This window comes from Indicator indicator, chromosome 7 (assembly GCF_027791375.1).
Source record: "Indicator indicator isolate 239-I01 chromosome 7, UM_Iind_1.1, whole genome shotgun sequence".
Lineage (NCBI taxonomy): Eukaryota > Metazoa > Chordata > Aves > Piciformes > Indicatoridae > Indicator > Indicator indicator.
The window spans coordinates 13295508-13316812 of NC_072016.1; the positions used below are offsets into that span (position 1 = coordinate 13295508).

General features: G+C 36.6%; 1 protein-coding gene across 2 annotated transcripts in view; it reads left to right on the forward strand.

Moving 5' to 3' along the window:
- LOC128967977 (adhesion G protein-coupled receptor A3-like) overlaps positions 1 to 21305 on the forward strand; it is a 257561-nt gene that overhangs the window by 136639 nt on the left and 99617 nt on the right. The window contains exons 8-12 of one of the 2 annotated variants that reach the window (XM_054382291.1): positions 3997 to 4161; positions 7540 to 7738; positions 8800 to 8949; positions 12743 to 12904; positions 17767 to 17982. In XM_054382291.1, the coding sequence (XP_054238266.1) occupies positions 3997 to 4161; positions 7540 to 7738; positions 8800 to 8949; positions 12743 to 12904; positions 17767 to 17982 (892 nt within the window). The remainder of the gene's footprint in view (positions 1 to 3996; positions 4162 to 7539; positions 7739 to 8799; positions 8950 to 12742; positions 12905 to 17766; positions 17983 to 21305) is intronic. The other variant, XM_054382292.1, reaches the window with a different exon arrangement.

Below are 21305 nucleotides of genomic sequence, written 5' to 3' on the forward strand. Positions count from 1 at the left end.
CAAAGCTTTATCTCTACACCGACTTGTGGATGGTAGCCAATGCCTTGTGGGGTTGGCTGAAAGACTGGAAGAAGAATGGCTGGCAGAGGAAAGGAAAGCCAATCTGGGCTGCAGATCTGTGGCAAGACATTGCTGCTCGCATTGAGAGAATCCCAGTGAAAGTGAGACACATCGATGCTCACATTCCTAAGAGCAAAGCTACTGAGGAACACCACCACAACCATCAGGCAGATCTAGCTGCAAGAGTTTCCCAGGTGGACACAAACTCTGATCCTGATCCTGATCTTGACTGGAAACACCGAGGTGAGCTGTTCTTAGCTCGGTGGGCCCATGACTCGTCAGGACATCAAGGCAGAGATGCAACCTACCGATGGGCTCGTGACAGATCCATTGACATTTCCATGGATGCTATCACACAAGTCATCCATGACTGTGACATTTGTGCTGCTATTAAGCAGGCAAAGCGGATCAAGCCCTTGTGGTACGGTGACCGATGGTCCAAGTACAAGTATGGTGAAGCCTGGCAGATTGACTCCATCACTCTACCTCGTTCTCCATCTGGTAAGCAGTATGTGCTGACTATGGTAGAGGCGAGCACTGGATGGCTGGAAACTCATCCAGTTCCTCATGCAACTGCATGTAACACCATTCTTGGCCTGGAGAGACAAATCCTGTGGAGACACGGAACTCCAGAGAGGATTGAGTCGGACAATGGAACTCATTTCAAGAACAATCTTGTAAAAAACTGGGCCAAAGAGCACGGCATCGAGTGGATATTCCACATTCCCTACTATGCACCAGCTGCAGGGAAGATCGAACGCTACAACGGTTTGCTGAAAACCACTCTCAAAGCCATGGGGGGTGGATCTTTGAAAAACTGGGAGAAACATTTAGCACAAGCAACCTGGTTGGTGAATAGTAGAGGTTCAGTGAATCGAGCTGGACCTGCCCAATCAGATTTGTTGCGAAAGGAAGAAGGTGATAGAGTTCCTGTTATCAGAGAAAAGAATCTGTTAGGCAAAACTGTTTGGGTATTTTCCCCTTCAGGAGAGGCCAAACCTGTCCGAGGGGTGGTTTCTGCTGAAGGTCCTGGTCACACCTATTGGGTGATGCAAGAAAATGGTGAAATTCAGTGTATTCCACAAAGAAATCTAACTTTGGCTGAGAGAGGTTAAATTCAGAGTGTTGCACAGATACAGCATCGCGCCCAAGAGGAGAGTTCATGAGATCTACGGTGCACGAACCCTGAGAGCCCTGAGTCACCTGAGAGTCCCTGTTCCTTCCTTCGCTCCATCTGCGAGGAAACAAGCTGTTTGCTGTTTTTCCTGTGATTTGACTCTTTTGAATCATCTACATCTGAGATAGCCGGAATGGACTATGGTCTTTATTCACCTATTGTTGTAGATATTATTTTAGATTAGATAGATGATAGTAGCAGCCAATGGAATTGTTTAGAAGGGGTGGACTGTGATGGTTTGAAACTGTCTTTTTAATTTTTCCTTGCAAAGTTCAGAACAGAGAAAGTGAAAGAATGTAAATAAGTCACTACTGGGTGTAAGAAAGCAAAATAACGATTGTTCTAAACACTTCCATTGGATAGATAGAAATGTTTAAGAACTATTACCCAAAACAAAGTAGGCATTCTGCACATTCTGCGTTCGGCAGTGGGGGCAGTTGCTGGGCTGTCTGGCTGCTGTTTTCTTCTTCTTCTCTTCTGGCTGAAGATAACACACTGACCTTGGCAGCTAAGTTAACAACTTTCTGCTCTAACTAAACTCTGCTTCTCTGTCCAGGGGGTTCTGGGGGGGAAGCTCCTGGGAGAGGGAGGCCCCTTTGGGAGGGTCCCCTTGGGGGGAAGCAAAGGGAGATCGATTGTGCTTTTTCTGTTGATTGTATATATTTGTGAATGTTGTGAATTTTGTATATTTGTACATATTCATTGCATTTCATTGTAGATTTTAGACTCTGCTTGTAAATACAGCTTTTCATTTGCTTCCAGACTGGGCTAGCCTGGTTATTGTCGGTGGGGGGGAAATTTCAGCTCACACCGACACAGTGGCCTGGTCTTTATTATCTTCTGTGAGATAGGAATAACAAGAAAAGTATGCAGCAAAGGTGCTATCCACTCTTAATTCCATGGTGCTTTTATCAAGCTCCTAAAACAGAGAGTCCTGCTACCTTCTGAGGTCACAGGACCTTGACTTTTATCAAAATTTGTTGGCATGGCCAAGAGAGATCAAGAAGCTCTTCCTACTAAGGGTAAGAAAAATGGGGGAACCTCTGGGCATGCTGCTGTAACAGTGCCAAGACTCAAAGTATGTAACTGACCTACTAGAAAACTCAAGCTTTAAACTGACCTACTAGAAAACAAAGGTTTAAAGTTCTATACAGACCCACCCTTCCCTTTTGATCTGCCAGGACTCTGAAGTTGCCAAGGATTGTAAGTGGAGAAAATGTTAAAGGATCTAATTGACTGCTCTTTCTGAGATTTTTTTTTTTCTTTTCAATCCAGTCCCCCAAATTCTCCAGGGGTATAAGATCAATTTATCATTTGTCATATCCAGATGGTAAGTAAATGAACAGTTTCACCACTGGGCTTGCTATCCAAAGTATTCCTAGAGGAGTATAAATAAATGCATCAGTTACGGTGGCCAGATGGCAATTCAGGAGGCAATTTTACATTCTAGTCATTATACAGCTTCTTCCATGTTGCATAAACCTATTCTGGCTTGTTTTGGTTCACCATCTCAAGAAGGGGCTGTGGAAGATTGTCAGTGTGAAGGTCAGGATTTGCTCATAAATTTAGAAAGTTATACCAGTGTTCAAGTATTGCATTTCTACAAGAAGGAATACTGATGTATCAGTAAATGCAGAACTGGGAGACTATCTAATAACAGATCTGTTTAGCAGCAGATAAATTTGCATTGGAACATATGTCAGCAATTTAAATACATGGGAAATGAACCTTTTTTCATATTTATTTATCTCAATATTGATTACCTGTAGGTCTGAAACTATGCTCAAGTATTGTATTAACCTAAAATCACCATGGTTCCCAGTTTTATCAGATTTGTGTTGTTAGCAATGGTTATTGATATTTTATAGGAAGTATATCAAAAGATCCATATCTATTGTATATTATATTCGCTTGGGAAATCTCCAGGTCTTGACACCACAGGTGAATGCTGCCTGTTGTTTCAGTGAAAAAGAGAATTTGTGGGTAATTCTTTTTACAAGCTCTGGGAATATATTCTTTCTCAGCTGTCTATAGAGATGATGTGAAATTGTTGTGACACGGAATAGAAGATTTAATTTTAAAACTGTTATCAGCTGGCTAATTTCACTTCACTTTTTCAACCTGAATGTAAAAAGATGCATTAAGAATTAGCTAAGAGACTGCTGTTGCTGGGCTTCTTAAGAGTGCAATCACTTATTCTGACATGAAAATACTGAGCTGTTCCACCTGAGAATGGCTAGCAATTCTTTTTCTATATAAGAAATATCAGAATTTTCTTTCATTTTGCTATCGTTTTGCTTTCATTAGGAAAATCACATATGGCTTTCAAAGTCGATAGCTATTCAAGAAAGCTTTTCCCATGTCATGACAGAAGCAGCAGATCCTTCTTTTGAAATGTCATGAGAACTGCAATTGCAGCTGGAAGGAAGCATTCTTTGTGGATTGGTTGCATTGTTGACTTCAGAAGCATTTATGATTTTCAAGGGTTTGGTTAAGCAACAAAGTCAACATTTTACAGTGTTTGGGGAAAGGAGAATGGACATTGATACATAATTGATATTCTTTTATGAAGTTTTATAATCTGTGTTACAACCTGTTACAATTTGATTGGTCAGCTCAAATCAGTGCTGCTAAAATCCTAATACCAATCACTCAAATATTGTCTATACCTATAATAACACAGAGCAAAACCTGGATTTGTATTTTCATAGATAACCTCTGAAAATATGTATACAATAAATAATCTTTTATTTTTATAGTGAACTTATCCTATCCAGCATTGATATTGATGCAACTGGAGATTGGGAATGTTTAGTCAACAATTCCTATGGAAACAGCACTAAAAAAGTAGAAATTGTGGTACTCGAAACAGCTGCACCCTACTGCCCTGCAGAAAGAGTTATTAACAACAAGGGAGATTTCAGGTATGATTTTCTGGTTTTGGAGTGTGTTTCATGTAGTAATATAGATATGGACCATATTCATGCTTATGTGATACTTCAGTGTCAGTTATGAAGATGTCACTTGTTCTTTTCATTTTAATGTAACATGGTAAGGAGGAGGAATATTGTGTTGATTTTTATGGGAAATGGCAGCTAGTGCTTCAAAGAGCTGCAGTGGCTTGTGAAAGTTAGAGAATCTTCTAATTCCTCACTGTAATATTATGGAAAGTTTTAAAAGATGTAGACTCTTTACAGCAAAAGGAGAGAGGGTTGAAAACTGTTCTTGATATATTCTACACTACAAAATATGAGAACACTGCATTAAAGCATTATAAAAGAAATCTTCAGTACTTTTCTAATTGATTTCAGTTCTCCTGGTTTCGTTCAGCTGAGATTAGAGGTAGCAACATGAAACTGTTAGTAAAATAAGTCACTGAAGCAAATCAAAACAACGAGTAAAACTGTTTAGTAAAACAAATAGATCATTTGAGGTGAGCTTAAGGACACACTGAGTTCCACCAATATATCTCATAATTAGAAAACACATCTCTCTTGCTCTCTGAATCTTTGAGTCTGCTCATTTCTATTGAATAAATGTAATTTTTATTTCATCGTTATGTTTGTCTACATAAACTGGTGGTTTTTCTTGTAATACCCTTAAACTCAAGAAAAACTTAAGGATTCTATGGAACTTGCTGTTGTTTTCAGTTAGATTTAAAATACTTCAATACTATGCATAAAGCTCTTAAACAATATATAATTACCTGCTTGACAATAACACTGATTCATGATGGCATTCCCACTGAGAAATTAAGAAGGTAATTTGTTACCAAGTGAGTTATGACAAAAATGCAGCTTGAACAGTTAATGAAAGGTAAAGTAGATGAGAGGAAGCTTCTCTTAAATGCTAAATCTTTCTGAAATATTCATCATTTTCAAGTTACCTTTAAAAGTTTTTTTTAAAGGCCTTTGGCTACTCTTTCTGAAATGGAATAAAAATTGAATAATTAATTAGAAAGAAGTGGAGAAACTGACTCACATAATCTGTTTTCCCTTTGCTATGAAGATATTTTATTAAATGCTAAGGTTAGCATTTAATTTAGTTACAGTAAGTATACTACATTTGCTAAACTTGTATTTATATCCCTGTTTAATACATACATATGGATTGAAGTTCATTATAGATCTTTGATCATAAAAGCTGCCATTGTGTTTTCTCATATTGGAGACACTTGAATGTATTTTAATTAGATCTTTTAAAAGACACATACTTCCTATCAGATAATGCATACTGAATCTTTTTGCTAACACCTTCTGTTAGTTGGTGTTCTTGCCCAAAAATGACATCCTTTTCTTCAGAAATAAATATTTATAAATTCTACAGACTGCACAAACTAACAGCACGGGCTTTTTTGGTCATTTTATATAAATCAAAAGAACAGGAGTGCACATCTCTTTCCCTGTTGATCCTCTTTCTAGAAATACATATACATTTATTTTTAAAATTTATATCAAAATGGTGCTGAGTCCACAGATTCTTTGGCCTTTGAGGGAATGAATTTAAAATTATAGAGAATTTGTCAGACTCCATCTTGGCATTAGGTTTATCCTCAGAGATGCAGCTATCACACCAGTAATTTTTCTTGCAAAGCTCTTTGAAGTTTTGGTAATATGGCAAATATGGAAGTAGGAAGAGTTGAACCATAAATCAAAGCTAGAAAAAAATGTTCCTTTATTGGGGAAAAAAAAGGAGAAAAATCAACTCTTGAGTAACTGTAGTTCTTTCATTTGACTATCCTAGGTGATATTTATAATTGCATGAATGTAATAAGAATTGGGAACTGTAAATCAGAATGAACAGACCTTATTTACTAATTTGTTTTCTGTGATGGCCCTGTTTTGCTTATTTTTTTGTTTGACTGTTTCTTTTCCAACTCTCTATAAGATCATCCTGAAATGCAAATGATAAAGCTATGTCCTACGTTCCTGTCCAAAAAGGCCAGATTTTGCTCCCTGTGCTAGTATTAGTTTCAGAATTATCACTTTAGTTTTTTACCTTTCAGGTAAGATGCTACTCAGTGTGTCCCAATTGCATTAATGCAGATGTTTTGCTAAAATAATATTTCATCCCAGAGGCAAAAGGAGAACATTCTACTGTATACAGTTTGATTTTTTTTTTTTTTTTGTGAAGCTGCTTTTTATGGTTCATTTTTTTATCAACTGTTTTTATATCTCAAAATTAATTTTCCCAGTGACAGATAGCTATGACATAAAAAAGTATTTTTCTTCTTACCCTTTCTTTGTTTGAAGTAAGGAACCCTTATGTGGCCTCAAACCCCATCAGTATGTCATGTAATAGCCAAATGGAGCTGCATTGTATAACTAAGAGGGACTAATATGTATATTTGAGGCAAACTTGATTGTCAGTAGGCAGCTTCGCTGGCAAGCAGAGTATTTTTATGATTGATTGGATTAATTCATTACATCAATGCAATTGAAGAACCATATCCTCTTCAGACATGCTGACTTGCTAATGATATGTTTCTGCTTTTCTTTGATTTCTCCCAATTACCTGATCATTCTATGTCCATACACGACAATGGATTTGGTACCAAAAGTAATAGATCCCAGTTGTGCCATTCTAGAGGATACAGAAGATGTGCCAAAAGAAAAAAAATTGTATAATAGATCCATGTACTAAAAAAAATTCTAGCTGCTCCTGATTTATACTTCGTTTTCAAAGGGTATTTTGGAATCACGCTGCATAAATCATGTTATTTATTATTAGAAATAATGTAATTGCAACCTAAATAGTTAATTTTCGAGGGCTACCTTCTTCCTTCTCCATGAGAGATAATCTCTGCTGCAGTCTTGTTCATTGGTTTCTGATACATTCAGAGATTTTTGCTTTTCAGGACTTGGTGGCAGAGAGGGCTTAGCAGTGTTGGGTCAAAATGCAAAGGAAAGATTGTCAGGTACATTTTAAGCATTTACTTTTTACAGCATTTAGTAATAGGGCTTGGATTTTTTTTTTTTTTTGCTTTAAGGATTTACTGCTCTACTTTTTGCGGCTTGCAAAGATAAATGCAGGGGAAATACCATCCTTTTTTTTTTTTTTTTCTTAACACCAAACGTCTTTCTGGAATCAGTGTAGAATTAATATGTGATCAGCCAGACCTGAACTTTTATCATTTTAACATATTTCAAGGAAATAAAGTAATTCATTACAGAACATAATGAGATGAAATTTAAAATTGTGGGGTTTTTTCCTCATCTATTCTGTGTATTTTGCCATATTGTAAGTTGTCTTTAAATAAGAAGTTTCATGTTGTAATTTTTTAATTGTAATTTTGTTCATAGATGGCCCAAAACTTTGGCTGGGATAACTGCTTATCATCCCTGTCTCCAATATTCATTTAACTCCTTTGCCTTTCACAATGGTGCAGAAGAATCTAAGGCATGGCGTAAATGTAATCGAACTGGACGCTGGGATGAAGAAAACTATTCTCAATGTCCTTATTCACAAGAAGTGACTCAAGTTCTTCATGCTTTTAGTCAGGTAATGCCATGAAATTCAGGACTTCCCTTTTCTAGTACTTATTTTATTGAATAATTCACAAGAAATATCTGTGGTGCCACAAGTTTGGAATAGCTAGACTTCTAACAATGTTTTACTTGAAAGACAAAGTATTTGGTAATTGAAGTTTTAATAGAAATAAGTGCACAGAATTTACTGCCTTTGTTTTTTTCATTATTTTTTTTCCTCTATGCCTGGTGTCTAGGTGACCATTAGAAATGCTGACAAGCCTTAATAGCTTCACTTCAGTTCCTTCTTTGTCTTCCCCTGATGCATTTTTACCAGAAAGATGTTAATTTCTTTTGAAATCCCATATCAGAGTTTTGTCAGCTGAAGTGCCTTTCCTCATGGCCATTGTCCATACTGTATTAACAAGAGATGTGGAAATGAAGCCTACTTTAGAATGCTATTTTTGAAAATAAGTGCAATTATAGTAAAAGAAAATAATTAGAAAGCTGTCTAGAATCCTGTCCATTCTCCTGTAAGCAAGGAGGTTCTGCCAGGTTTCTCAGGGCATTAACCACTCTGGTCTTTAAAACCTCTGAGGATGGAGGCTGCACAACCTCTGGTTGTAACCTGTTCAAATGCCTGACTATCCTCATGGCAGAAAAGATTTTCTTCATAATCAGTCTGAACTCCTCTTCTTTCAACTTGCTGCCTTTGTTGCTTCTTCTCCCACTGTGCACTGCTCTATATATGAACGATCACTGTTTTTGTCATGATGATCTAAAGATACAGGCAAAACAAGGTTAGTAGCTTGGTATCGTCTTACATGAACCTATAGCTGCAGTCTAGAAAAAGTAGACTTCAAAATTTTTTTGTCCTGTTGTAATGTTTTCAAATAACAGTAATGAAATCTAAGACCTAATCCTGAAGATACATATGTATGCCCCTGAAATTTATGTCCGTGGTACTACTGATGCATATCATATAAACCCATGTGAAATTATAGCAAGCATTACACAAATAGATGTAGTCTGTAGTTTTAAAAGAGAAGGAAGCTACCTGATGTATTGCACCTAACAGTTCTGCTATGTTTTCAGATGCACATCAATTTGACAACCGTGCTCGAATTTTCCCGCCAGCTGACAGCCTACACGAGAGGTGCTTCCCGCTTTGCAGATAAAATGGATGTAATATATTTGGCTTACATAATGGAAAAGTTAATTGTCTTCGTGGATGAAGTTGAAGATGTAAGATATGTTCTCTATACTGAAAAAGAAGTATCACTTAGAAGCCTTCACACATGGCCCTGTTCTTAATATATGCAGGCGTGCACTGAAGAGTAGCTTCTAAAATTGATTGATGGTGTTCTGACTGCAAATGTTCAACACATGCTGTGATATGGGATTTTTATGCCAAAAAGGACCACTAAGCTGTCTTATCTGACTGATAAAGATGTTGCTGCTTAGGAATAAAAATGCATTTCCATAAGCTGCTGCTTTAGTTCTCATTCTAATTTCTAGCATGTCTAACATATTAGAATGAACTCAAGGTGCCTCTCTATCTGGCCACTGGAATTACACATGCTTCTTTCATTTTCTTCCATTTCATGGGGAGGTTTTCACTGAGTTTTTAAAGCATCTGTATCAGTTCATGTGAAGAGAAGAGCATGTGTCTTTAAGTGCAACTTCCTACAGAAAATTTTAGCAGAGTGTATGGCATTTTTACAAGGAAGTCTAATAGACTTATGCAAACCCTATGGGAAAAATAGTTTTATTTATAGAGGACAGCAATATTTGTCATAGTTTTTACTGTTAATTTTCAGAGTAACTGCTTGGATAAAGATTTCATAACCTGTAATTTTGTACAGATGATAGCTATGGTTAAAATATTTGGGGTTTTTGGGGTTTGGCAATGTTCATTCCATTCTGGCTCTGGGGATTGTAATAGTTACCATTTTAGTGCCAATCTGAGAAAGCCTCCAACTTCATCATCATACGCCAGACTTAGAGTATATTATTAAGTGCTCTCCAAGAATTGTGTTTCAAGCTATGACTGTATTTCAGCTTAAAATCCAGATAAGATCTTACTGCTTTCTGACAAAACAAAAATTTACCATTCAAAAGAAACAGCTGGATTTACCATTAACTCTCTATTTTTCTAGCAGCTGATGCATTATCCATTAAAACTGAACACCACTCTAATGTTCTTATGGATATCTTCTACCTTTTAAACAGGTTTCAGTTTCTGGGTTTTGGTAGCAGAACATCTGCATCTCCACCACTTATCTCCTCATCTCTTACTTTGTAATACCTTATTGTTTTCATAGCTTAAAATGTTTCATCTAATTTGTCTCTGTTTCCTTCTGTTTTAGACTTTACATTTTTTTTGTCCATCTCAAGTTCACTAAGTAGCTTCTTCATTCACTAAACTCTTTAATAACACCTCTTTCTTAGCTCTCACACGGATGGTACAAAAATACATGTGAAGTTAAAGTGTCAGCAATTACACATGTGAGGCTGCACTAGTGTAATTATAAATAGGATTGAATTTTATTTAGTACAAAGCAACATATGAACAAAAGTGTATTCGTTTGGAATTGACTAGCAGCTGAAACTCCAGGTAAATAAAATAATTAGAAATTAATCACAAAATCACAGAGTGGTAGGGGTTGGAAGTGACCTCTGGAGATCATCTACTCCAAGTTTTAAAGGATTTTTTTTTTTTAAATTGTATTTTATTTTTTTTATTTTATGTATCAGTGCAACCGAAACCTTGATAAATATTTTTTGACTTTCAAATAATTTTACAAAAGTAATATAAAAACATTTCAAAATGTAGTTAATCTTTCAATGTCATGTTTTCAACCATTATAATGAAAATACCTCCACAAAGGTTTTCTATGATTTCTCAAAATGATATAAAACACATTTTAGTAAACTAGTACAGAATCACAGAATGCCAGGTTGGAAGGGATCCTAAGGAGGGTCAAGCCTTCCTAGCTAATAGTATAAATAAATGGAATAAAGCTGGAAGTGGGGAGATTCAGACTGGACGTGACGAAGAAGGTCTTCACCATGAGAGTGGTGAGAGTCTGGAATGGGTTGTCCAGGGAGGTGGTTGAGGCCCCATCCCTGGAGGTGTTTAAGGCCAGGTTGGATGAGGCTCTGGCCAGCCTGATCTAGTGTGAGGTGTCCCTGCCCATGGCAGGGGGGTTGGAACTGGCTGATCCTTGTGGTCGCTTCCAACCCTGACTGATTCTATGATTCTATGAATTTAAGTGAGATGGCACAGCACCCTTTCAAGTTGGGTCTTAAAATTGTCCAATGTAGGGGAATCAACTATTTCCCTTGGGAGATTATTCCAATGTCTAACTTGTTCTCATTTTGAAAAATTTTCTTCTGGAGTGCAGTTTCTGTATGTCATCTCTGGGGAGTGCCTCTCCCTCTTATCACAGGATTATTCTTTTCCATGTCAGTTAGTGTGGGACGTTGACCCATCTGGTGGCTCATCTCTCAAATGAGAGCTTCAACAGCCGCACCAGGACATTTGCAATGTACTGTAGTTTTTGCAAGAATGATGTACAAGTATTAGCCTAAATATTTTTTTTTAATGCCATGCCTTTACTCTCCTTTAACATATTTAATTATGGTATAAATTACTTCCTTTTCTTATTTCTCTCCTTGTGTGTATTTGTAGACTATCATTCTACCCTCAGTAGGTTACTGCTTAGCTTGATTGGTGTATGCTTTAATTGTTTTTCATAAATCACTCCAATCTATTAGTGCATTTTATTATTCATGGTGTCGATAAATCTATCACATTGTCAAAAGCCCTCTAGCATTATATAGTAATTATGCTCTTAAAAATACATGAAGTAGTTCAAGAAGAGTCACATAAAGTTTCACATATAGTCTCATTATTTCTGTGTGCCTTGCAGTGCATGTTAAATTTATGTATTTTTAGATTGAAAATGCAGAAATAGCTAACTTCATAACCTCGGTCATTCTTTATACCTTTTTCACCATTGCTGAATTTCTTCTACCCATCCCACTGAAATATCTGTGTATTTGTCTTATTTTTTCTGTTTCTATTAGTTTGACATTTTAGCCTCTTGAACTTTCAGCTATATTTCTCTGTCAGTTTTCTCTTCTATATACCTTTTTATACAGGTTCATTTGTGACAACCTTGTATATTTTTGGCATATCTTTAACTTAATAATGGTGGTGTGCTAGTATTAACTTTGAAATGTCACTCAAATTAAATTTTAGAATTTTAAAAAGTAAATACTTTCATTTGAACTTGACAAATACTCACAGTGATATTTATTCTTTCTAAATGTAATATACCAGTAAAAAATTGAAACACGTAGTCATATTTACTGAAATCTGCAAAATGTCATCTCACAATACAAAGATTTATTGCTTTGGGTTAGCCACCAGAGTGAATGAAAACTTTCGAAGTTATAAGCCCACACTTTCTGTATAGCCAATGAGATGATAAAGGTTTGCATCAGCACCTGAGTTATAGTTCAAATTTATGGTTTGTTGTTTTTGCTTCCCCTTCCCTCCCCCCTCCGAGGTCCTTTGATTAAGCATGAAGCTGTTCTTTAGAGAGGGGCATAGTCAATTTTAATTCATTTAAGAAAGACATCTAAGAATTCTGGGATTCTGTTTATTGCCCAGTAAGAACCTCAATCTTTGTGGTGTATCTAGAATGTAAACTCTAAAATTATGAATAAAAAAATCTTTCCACAGAATCACAGAATCAACCAGGTTGGAAAAGACCTCAGAGATCATCAAGTCCAACCTATTACCTAATACCTAACACCTCCTAACAACTAAACTATGGCTCTAAGTGCCAAATCCAAACTTTTTTCAGTTTCTTTTCTTTTCATGGACTTTCTTTTTCAGTCATTTAATTTTCTTAATAGAATCAAAAAGTTGTCTTTGAATGATGCTTCACTTCTACTCTTTTCCTATTTATGTGAGTTTGCCAGACTAAAATTTCTGCTTTGGTTCTCCCCCCCCCAACTCTTTCAGATTGGAGATGCTCTTATTGAAATTGCCAGCAATATAATGTTGGTTGATGACCATGTGTTGTGGATGGCTCAAAAGGAAGACAAGGCCTGCACCAGGATTGTACGATGTGTGGAACACATTGCGAGTCAAATACTGACCAGCAATATTCAAGTTATATCGAAGGTATTTCATGAAATTCAAAGCTTTTTCTCAGAATGTATTTTTAAAATGTCATTTTTCTTCATAATTCTATCTGAAAGACCAAAATGTTATTTTTAGTATCACTCATGGTAATAAAAAATGTTTTTTCTTGACTTTGATTTATTATATTTATTCTTACAATAGACTGTTCACAATACTCTCTTTCTAGTGTTCTTATAATTCACTCTGTTTCTATTCTTCTTGCCACTGTAATAATGTGGGGTTTATTTTGAAAAGTCCAAGTAGAGTGAAATTTTTAGTAAGAAAAGACATGCTCCCTTGTTGCTTGAAGATTTTAATGTCTTTCCGAGAAGCTTCTAGACCATACTTGCTTAAAGGATTTAGAAAAGGATCTTGTCATAAAGACTATTAATTTGTGGTATGAAATAATTGTGCTTATACCTTGGCCTCCACCTACATGAGGTTGTCACTTGGATACTGAGGTGTTGTCGTGTGGACACTGATCAACTGTCTTTTGCCGGTTTCAACATTTCAATAGCAGAAATTTATCTAAATCAAAAGCTTGAAACTTACCCCCTTAGAATTTCTGATAAATATTTGTAAGCCTTATTGCTCCTTGGGTTGGTTAACTTTCTTGAGTGATTTTAATAACCATTATTATTTTCTCAGTTGTCAACTGCATTTACATGAATATGCTGTTTAAAAGTGAGTTCAGTGTTACTTTCAATTACAGCCATAAGGTACAAAAGTTAAAAAAAAAAAAAAAAATTGTAGCCTGAGCTGAATTATAGGCTGAGCCAAACAGTATAATGGCTGCAGTTCCTTCACCCTATATTTTTAGAAAAGCAGTCTTTCAAACAAAGACAGAAATATATTGGACAGTTTTCAAAGGAGATTTTTGTATTTAATTCCCATTTTGAAAATTCACTTAAAATATTTATATTAAATACGTAAAGTCAGTAATCTGCCTTTTAGAAGTATTTGCAATGTGACAGCTAGGAAGGCTCTGTTGCTTTATGCTTAGATGTTTTTTTTAAATGTCAAGTGCCAAAGGTCTTTTTCTTTCCTCATCAGTGCTTCAGGAAGCTGTTGACATTGCTGTAAACAGTAATTCTGTGTCCTCAAATGTAGAGCTGTGTTGCTAACCTTTTTGCCATGCTTTATCATTTTGCTTCTTATCTTTTTCTGTAGGAGAATTAGTTTACTGTTGAGTGCAATTTGTTAATAAACAAAGCTGTAGAGTTTTTTCTGGTATCATCTAATGTAATACCAAACACTTCTGTTCATTTGGGAGGCCAGCCAGAAAATTGCATCTGCTTTCTTTATTTTAGTCAACAGGAAACAAAACCCCCAAATCTGAGGTATCTGCTAGCTTATAATTCCCAAAGAAAAGGAACCTGATTAAACTGTATCACTTACTTAACATGCACAACTCTGTTCCATGTACATTGAAAAGCTACATGGGATCCATTACTGTTACTCCTGTATTGTTTTTGGAGGACAAAAGCGTTTTTTTTTTCCAGTTTCATGAGATTGTTGGGTGACTGATTTCAGGGTCAGAAAAACACCAGGATGGATACCTTTGTTTAGATCTTCTGAAGTTTCCCTTGCTGTCAAATGCCATACGAAACACGCTGCAAGAAGAATGACCAGTAGCAACTTTCAAATACTTGATTATTTCATATATATATTATAAAAATATTTTTTTTCTTCTTTCCTTTATCTTTCCTTTAATAATTATGTAGCAGTAAAACAATGATGATGTAATTCTGCTGTATGGTATTTAGAATCTTAGAGAAGTCACATAGACAAAAGGTTCTTGCCAGGATGCTGTGTGGGCCAGGGCCCCCCTAAACAGGGAGAAGGGCAGACTTGGGGGCACCTGAGGACAGCCTCAGCCCAGGGCCACATCCTCAGTGGCAGTGATGAGGCCAGGAAGGGAATTCAGGGCTGCAGATCAGGATGAGGGTCAGGCCCAACAGTAACCATGTCTAGTTAAAGCCTGGTGGTCTCCAGAACAGGCTGCAGAGGGGAGGCTGGCCCCAGGTTAGTGGTAGGCATTTTATGTCATTCTCCAGCCTTTGAGACTGCTGGAATAATTTTTTTTTAACTCCTTATAGAACCACAGAATGGTCTGGGTTGGAAGGGACCTTTGAAGGTCATCTAGTTGAACCCCCTCTGCAGTAAGCAGGGGCACCCTCAGCTAGAGCAGGCTGCCCAGAGCCCTGTCGAGCCTTACCTCGAGTATCTTCAGGGATGGGGCCCCGACCACCTTCCTGAACAACCTGTTCCAGTTTTCCACCACCCTCGTAGTAAAGAACACGTTCCTAACATCCAATCTAAATCTGCTCTTTTCCAATTTGAAGCCATTGCCTCTCATCCTATCACTACAGTCCTTTATAAACAGGCTCTCTCCATCCTTGTAGGCCCCCTTTGAGTACTGGAAGGCTGCAATTAGGTCTCCCCGGAGCCTTGCCTTCTCCAGGCTGAACACCCCCAGCTTCAACCCCCTGATCATTTTTGTGGCCCTTCTTTTGAACCTGATCCATCAGGGCCATGTTCTTCCTGTATTGAGGGCTCCATATGGGATCACACCAGAGCAACGTGACAGAATCACCTCTCTGGATCTGCTGGCAACGCATCCTTTGAAGCAGCCCACATTGTGATTTGCCTTCTGGGCTGCAAGCACACACTGCCTCCTCATGTCCAGCTTCTCGTTCATCAGCAACCCCAAGTCCTTTTCCACAGGGTTGCTTTCTAACACCTCATCTCCTAGTCTGTATTGATAGCAAGGATTGTTCCCTAGATATCCTTGAAAGGATATCTACAGATTATACAGAAATTATCCAGATAAACCTGGTTTAGGATTTCCCGATAAACAGACACTGGATTTTTAATACAAAAATTATTTGATTCTATGAAGTTATGACCAAGTGGGTAGATGAGGGAAGAGCAGTGGATGTCATGTATCTTAACTTCAGTAAAACTTTTGATACAGTCTCCCATCGTAACATCCTCATAGAAAAGCTCAGGAGATGTGGCACAGATGGCTGGTGAGTGAGGTGGCTTGCAAACTGGCTCCACAACAGAGTTCATCGGGTTGTCATCAGTGGCACAGAGTCAACTTGGAGGCCTGTGGCAAGTGGTGTCGCCCAGGAATTGGTACTGGGTACAGTTTTGTTCAGTATCTTTATCAACGACCTGGATGAGGGCATTGAGAGTACCCTCAGCAAGTTCCTGATGATACAAAACTGGGAGGGTTGGCTGACACCCCATCAGGCTGTGCAGCCATCCAACATGACCTGGACAGGCTGGAGAGCTGGGTGCAGGCAAACCTCATGAAGTTTAATAAGGACAAGTGCAGGGTCCTGCATCTGGGCAGAAATAACAACAGGCACCAGTACAGGTTAGGGGTTGCCCTGCTGGAAAGCAACTCCACAGAAAAAGACCTTGGAGTGCTGGTGGGCAGCAAGTTCTCCATGGAACAACAATGTGCTCTTGTGGCCAAGAGAGCCAATGGGATCCTGGGGAGCGTCAAGAAAAGTGTGTCCAGCAGGTCTAGGGAGGTTCTTCCACCCCTCTACTCTGCCCTGGTCAGACCACACCTGGAATCCTGTGTCCAGTTTTGGGTTTCCCAGTTCAAGAGAGACAGAGACCTGCTGGAGAGAATCCAACAGAGATCCACGAGGATGATTAGGGAACTTGAGCATCTCCCCTATGAAGAGAGACTGAGATCCCTGGGGCTGTTAAGTCTTGAGAAGAGAAGACTGAGAAGGGATCTGATCAATGTCTATAAATATGTGAGGGGTGGGTATCAAGTGGAGGGAGCCAGGCTCTTTTTGGTGGTACACAGTGATAAGACAAGGAACAATGGGTTCAAACTAGAACATAGAAGATTTGACCTCAACATGAGGAGAAACTTCTTTACAGTGAGGGTGACAGAGCACTGGAACCGGCTGCCCAGGGGGGTTGTGGAGTCTCCTTCTCTGGAGAGTTACAAAACCCACCTGGATGTGTTCATGTGCAGACTATCCTAAGTTGTCCTGCTCTGGCAGGGGGGTTGGACCTGATGATCTCTTGAGGTCCCTTCCAACCTCTGATACACTGTGATACTGTGATATTTGGCATTTTTGTTGAAGCATACTAAAAAATCACCTCCAAGCAAGGACAGAAGAGGTGGAAATTTAATCCACAAGATTTGGAAACAACTTGAAAGAATCTTTAGGCTGCTTTTAATTCAATAGTAAAATATATATATAAAAATAACTTTTATATATAAAATATACTGAAAGCTTCTGCATTTTGTGTAATTTTGACAAAAATTAAAATACATTTCTTAGTGAGACTTCAGTACTTTAACTTTGAACGTATGCAGAATCATCAGACTGAAAAAGGAGCAGTCAAAAAACATTTCTTAATGTCAAAGGAGGACCAGTCAAATCATGCACTGTCTCTCATGCTCTCTCTTTTTTTTTTTTTTTATAATGCTAAATGTTTTCTTTAGATTCATTTAATACTGGGAATTAATGTGATTTTCTTCAGTGAAATAATTTCTTGTCAGTAAGATGGTTCAAGTTCTGATGGTTTCACACCAATTTTATATACATTTGCCTCATTTGTACATTTATTTCACTGAGGCTGATAATGACACAATTGCAAAACACATATAATAACACCTGTTGCAACTGATAGATACATTCCTAAAGAAGATTTAAGCAAACCCACTATGCCATTGTGGAATTATAGATCAGATTTTTTAAATAAGTTATGTTTTCTTTTTTACCCTATGAATATTTATGGCAGTTTGTACATGCATAAGACTTTGTAAAATATATACATGCTTAATCAGTTAGCAACATATCTGCTTCACAATGTTTTCACAGGTATCTCGCAATATAGCTCTAGAGGCCTTTATGATCAAACCATCTAGTTTCACAGGAATGACTTGCACTGCCTTCCAAAAAATATCTGCAAATTCTGACAAGTCAGTGGTACATGATTTGGGAAGCTGGGAAGCAAATCATCATCCTGATCAACATTTAAATTTCAAGTGCAACACTGGAAATCTGAATGGTTCCTTGGTGAATTCTTCTACCAGGGTAAGTAAGTACAATTGTGATCATAACACGTATTTGTCTATTTTCTGTAGCACCTTTAGGTAGAATTCTGGTCTGGAAAATGTTAGCATTGTATGTTGGTTAGTAATTTCGGCATGTAAGTGGCCTTAAACTGATGGATGTAGCATATTTTGTTGTGCTAACAAATATTCCAATAACGTAATGAGGCAAAATGCAGAAATGCAGTGTGTGAATAGAAATGAGTTAATGTCTTGTTCCTGTCTCTGGATCCAGTTCTGTGAACTTTTCTAAGTGTAAGCAGTCTCTTCAAATTAGTTTGGAAATGTTTGTCTTAGTGAGGTGCTCTCAGGGAATTTTATATTGCAAAACTGTAATTTTTAAAGGGAAATTACCTTTACATCCACTAAATTATATTACATTTTCTAACTTCTGAACTTCGTACAGAAAGTGTGTTGCACTGGACTTTTTGAGTAGCAACTGAAGAAAAACAATAATAAATAATCCTTCTAATAGAATGCACTGTTATTATCAAATAATAAAGTGGAACAATTAAATTTTGATCTAGCAGGAAATGGAATTTTGCATTTGGCTGAGCATGTTATTAAATTTTAGTATTGCAGGGTTGAATTTTTGTTATCCTTGAGCTGAATCTCAGTTTAATAGGCTTATTTCTTGAACTACTTATTATGACAAAATGATACTTTTCTAGACAGTATTACTAGTTCATTGAACTTTGAAAGTGTTTTGATTGAAGTTATTTTCTCTTTGGTGCGTTTTAATCTTCTTGTGTCAACTACACAGTCAGGGATATAGTAGTTTATGGTCTCAAGATCTTCTGGTAAAAAGAAGTAATCGTAATAATGGAAGAATAGGTTAAATTTGCTTTCTGCAATTGAGTTGATTTCTTCTGGAAACACTGTTAACATGTCTGGCTATGGGAAAGAGAAAATTGTCTCTGAAAAGTTTGACACCCATAAGAAGAAAACCAAATGTCAGAGATCTAAAAGAGAAGATTTTTGCAAGAAGCAGCAACACTCTGCAATGTTGTGGGAGGGTATTACCATTATGGAAATATACATGAGATTACATGAGTTTAAAAGTTTTCTTTATCAGCCTCATGAATGTATTTTGTATTCCTTCAGAAACAGTACCAACATTTCTAGTAAATCAATGTACTGAAAGTTTGATGGGCAAGCACTGGAGCCTTTCTCTTGTTACAGAGCATTCTACCATGAATGCAAATTTCTCATCTCTCCTACCAGCATGCATGCATCAAATAGTTTGAATATTTGAAGCCTCTTTCTAAAATGTTGGCAGAATATCACAATGTAAAGATTACAGTAAAATCTTTCCTAATATATTTTGAACCTAACTGAATTTATACAGAGAAACTCTACTGAATACACAAAGAACGAATCTAGCAGGAAGTAAACTTACTGCCATGCAAATTCATTAGGAAGTATGTGATACATATCCTGACAAAAGTGACTTTATTAGGTAGTCAGTATTTATCACTTGTATATGAATTTGTAAATGTTACAACTTCCAAGTTAAGCACTCCTTAAATAATTCTGAAATGAGTTGTATTTCTTTATTGTATAATAGAATGGTGTGTAGAATTGTAACTAATAACAGAAAATGGGAATTTTTTTAATTATTTGTTAGCAAAATTATTTCTCTGTGTGCTCAATGGAGGCAAATTGTAAATGTACTTGACACAGTACTTGACTGTGCTATGTAAAGATCAGGAAAACAGAATTTGTGATGGAGGTGGGAGTTGCTTAATTTAGTTACCTATGTTTTAGTCACTGTATTTTAAAGTAATAGCTATTATGACTCTTTAGAACTTATCTTAGATGCTGAGATTATTATTCTTAGAATCTTCCTCTATTTAGCATACGATTAATCATAAAGCATAAAAGAATCTAATGAAAATCACTAGCTACAAATTACAAATATAATTTACTCCTAATAGAAATGTGAAAAGTTGTCCTTAAAAGGCATATTAAAAGAGAATGTTTAAATATTTTTCTTCTAAAAAGGCTGGCCCTCCTCAAATATATGGTTTTGTAAATCCTCTACTTGCTAAACTTAAACAATTGTTTATGCTGTTTGTCTGTTACTAACCAATTGCACTAATTAAGTGAATATTAATGAAGCAATTTGTGGGCAGTTTGACAGAAGGCTGAAAAAGATTATATCAAGTGATCACTTCATTGCACAAATAGTGCAATGAAAATTTTTGTAGTTTACCTATAGTGATAATTTCTGGCAATGGTAGGAAATGGATGCAAACTAAGTCAGTGGCTGTACTGATCTGAACTGATCTGGTTGGTACCGGATAGAAAGCCACAAACAGAGGAAGAAATGTTTAAAATGTAAATAAATAAGTTAGAAAAACAGTAAAGATGAATAAACTATGAAAATTAAATAATGTAAACAGCTTTGAATGAGATCCACTGTTCAGAGAAGTTTAGTAGGAGATAACTGTTAAAATATACCTGTATCCACTTACAGTTCAAATATGTGGTGGGTCTTTTATATACTAACTTGCAGTGTTTCCAAATACCCTACCAAAATATTCCTGCAGTTTGATAACACAAATTTGTATCTTTAAATCTAATTCTGATTCTGTAGCCAATAACTAATCAGAAAGGTTGAGAATAATTATTCATCACTATTGCACAAAATTTTAGTGCCATTCATTTTGAATCCAGTGTCTGGTTCCCATTTGATATCAGACCTGAAACATACTTTGAATCTAATCTCTCTCCCAGACTCATCCTGTAAACTCTCTAGTGTGCACAGATAATCTGTTTTGCAGTTAACCCTTCCTCTGACTCACAAAAATTACTTTAACATAAAACTTTATTACATAAAGTAATAAAAATTACTTTAACATACATAAAAAGTAAGTAATTAATAATGGATTGTAGATTTCAGTATTCATGCTTGGACTTTAAGGAAAGTGTTTTATTAAAATAATTTACAGTTTCAGCTTCATTGGAAACACTTGTCAAATAATAAGTCTTTTTCTCCCTTTAATTATTCTTCTGACAGAAACAAATTATCAAATAAAGTTTCAAAATTTCAGTGATCTATGTTCTCACATTTAATCCATATTCTCCATGCATTCTGTTTAACTTTTCAATTTGTTTTATTTATTATATGCTCTGAGTCAGACTGACCTTTTGATTTGTCAGGTTGTATTACAGGTGATGTCCGTGTCATAAAATGTTGAAGGTAAAATTGGTACTGTGGTTCATTCTAGACATGCTAACCATGAAAAAAACCTTTAAAGTGCTTTGTCAAAATCCTGTGATGACTTGCTTATACCACTTTAC